This window comes from Nansenia antarctica (genome assembly GCF_963989245.1).
Source record: "Nansenia antarctica genome assembly, chromosome: 7".
Classification (NCBI taxonomy): Eukaryota; Metazoa; Chordata; class Actinopteri; order Argentiniformes; family Microstomatidae; genus Nansenia; species Nansenia antarctica.
This window is the reverse complement of record NC_137677.1, coordinates 49,020,188-49,022,687: the sequence shown is the minus strand read 5'-3', so window position 1 is coordinate 49,022,687 and position 2,500 is coordinate 49,020,188. Positions and strand designations below refer to the sequence as shown.

The 2,500-nt window shown below is 49.1% G+C and overlaps 1 protein-coding gene across 1 annotated transcript in view; it reads right to left on the bottom strand.

The window, feature by feature from the left end:
• The window catches only part of nalcn (sodium leak channel, non-selective), a gene marked incomplete at both ends in the record, with an annotated part of 78,601 nt that overhangs the window by 39,002 nt on the left and 37,099 nt on the right, over positions 1 to 2,500 (bottom strand). Inside the window, 3 exons of the mRNA XM_080536131.1 lie at positions 296 to 370; positions 1,110 to 1,247; positions 2,453 to 2,500. The exon at positions 2,453 to 2,500 is cut by the window's right edge and continues 144 nt beyond it. Coding sequence (XP_080392257.1) covers positions 296 to 370; positions 1,110 to 1,247; positions 2,453 to 2,500 — 261 coding nt within the window. The remainder of the gene's footprint in view (positions 1 to 295; positions 371 to 1,109; positions 1,248 to 2,452) is intronic.

The following is a 2,500-nucleotide window of genomic DNA, read 5'->3' as shown; positions in this document are numbered from 1 at the left end:
CAACTTGTTCGACCTTTCACCAGCTGCCATCACATCCATTACATTGTAAGAAAGAGACAACCCGAAATTAATATTTGGAACAAAAAAATGAACAATGCTGGAATTGTATGGCATTTCTTCAGAGACAATTTACAGTAGGTCAGACACAGGCAGACTATTCCTTCAATACCAAAGTACACTGATCATATCTTAAACGCAGGAAACCGAAGGACGTCCAATGCAAAGCTTGAATGATAGATTGATCTCTGACATGAGAAAAAACATGCTTGGTGTGACTGGCCGAACGAGAGTTTACCTGTTTGAGCTTCTTCAAGTCTTCATCCAGTTCCAGATTATCCAAGATTACGGCCACGAAAAGACTGAGCAGGATCTGAAACGCAACAAAGCGGAGGAGGTCATGAACTGTTGTTTTTCAAAACATCCTTCATGTTTTTCTAGGCTGTGAAAACAAAACTCTGTTATGTCTAGAATCTGACCCACGGGGGAGGGAACAATCAGGTCTCATGATATTTCCAGATGCTTTTGTGAGAATGAAACTCCGCTCCTTAATTGTATTTGTGAGAATCGAGACATCCTCTCTGTGTTTCACGCGAGGGGTCTGAGTCATGCTGCATTGGGCTGTGTCGTCTGATAGCTTCTATTATCAGGGGGCCCCGACAGTGGAAATGTCAACGCTCAGTCCTTCAACGCTGATTAACAAACAAAACGCAGAGCGTCGGAATCAATGCCGACCCTGTCACACTCATTCTGCATCATCGCAGGGGGAATCACGAGAGGAACGTTATTGTACCCCAGCATCCAGCGGCGGCTTATTCTTATTGAAATGTAAAAACGCTGGGAAAAAGTCGATCGAGGCTAAACTACTAGCCACGGCGGACCGAGGGTATCAACCTTGTCTGGGGCTGGGAACAAACTGACTGGTCATGCCAATATCGAGTTGTTCGGGGGGGGGGGGGGGGGGGGAGGGAGTGTAGAATAGAACAGTGGAATGAAAAGCCTTTATTATCCTTTCATAATATCATTTCACATTATGATGACTCATCGCTCGTCTTTTTGTCGGTAGTCTTAGCTAACTTTGGGAGCTGGCGACGTGGGATTCGGGTTCTTACCAGGGTAGCGAAAAGGTGGTACAGGATGAAGTAGATGGCCACCACTGGAGCCCAGAAGGGTCCCACAGCCACTAGAGTCTGGTCCATCACATCCACCCAACCCTCCTGCGTCAGGATCTGGAACATAGACATAAATGCCTAGAGGATGGAGAGGGGAGCAAGAGAAGGAGAGAAAGAGAGAGAGAGAGAGAGAGGGGGGGGGGGGGTTATCAGACAACCACTAACCATCATCAGACACACCAAGACCTAGGTCCAGGACATCCTAGGACATCAAAGATCACCCTGTGACATTCATTCAGTGGAAGATGTGACGTACAGCTCTGACATTTGGGGCGTGCTTTCACACAAGAGCTGTTACACGCATCACCTCCCCCTCTCTGTTGTGTTTGAGCGTGTGTGTGTGTGTCTCTGAAACCAAAACAAAGGAGAAGAGAGACATAGCCTTATCTTCAGCTTCCTGCTGTTGTGTGGAGGTCAGATGAAGGTCTGAGATCCGGCCAGCTGCGACTCTGTGGCCCCAGGAGTCCTTGTGAGCTGCCCTCTCATCTCTTCTCATCTCCTCCCCTCCTCTCCCATCTCTTCTCTCTTTTCCTCTCCTCTCATCTCCTGCCCTCTGCTCTCCTCTCCTCCCCTTCCCTCTCCTCTCCTCCCTCCCCTCTCCTCTTCTCTCCTTTCCTCTCCTTTCCTCTCCTCTCCTCTCCTCTCCTCTCATCCCCTCCCCTTCCCTTCCCTTCCCTTCCCTCCCCTCTCCTCTTCTCTCCATTCCTCTCATCTCATCTCCTGCCCTCCCCTCTCATCTCCTCTGATCTCCTCCCAGGCTTCAGGCTCCCCCAGTCACTGCAGATAAAGATAAACCCAACAACAGGTCTACCCACAGGGGAGACGGACAAACATCATTAACTGTGTGTGTGTGTGTGTGTGTGTGTGTGTGTGTGTGTGTGTGTGTGCATGCGTGCGTGTATCCCTGGAAAAAGAAGACGATGAGCAGCAAATGAGCGGCATCTGTTGACGAGAGTCCCTCCAATTCCCACTGTGACGGGATCAGTGGAACGACAGGATAAAAAAAAAAGAGGGGGATGAAACGATGTGGCTAATGAGAAAGAAAGATACTCATGAGCACTTAGAAATCAAAGGAGGTGGATCGAGGGTCTCACATCTGTCCCCACATTAAGGACGACACCATTTGCATCGTCGAGGTTTTCATGTGTTTTCTTGGCATGGAGTCTTACGGGAGCACCCATGAATTTCAGTTCTCCTGGTTTCTCTGAACAAGTTACCTCTTACATAGATAGAACAGAGAGCCGAGGGAACGACCTGAGTGAATGAACCGGGGATAGCCTTACCCTGGGGAAGGTGGTGAACCGGTCCAGCTCCTCCACGAAGCAGAACAT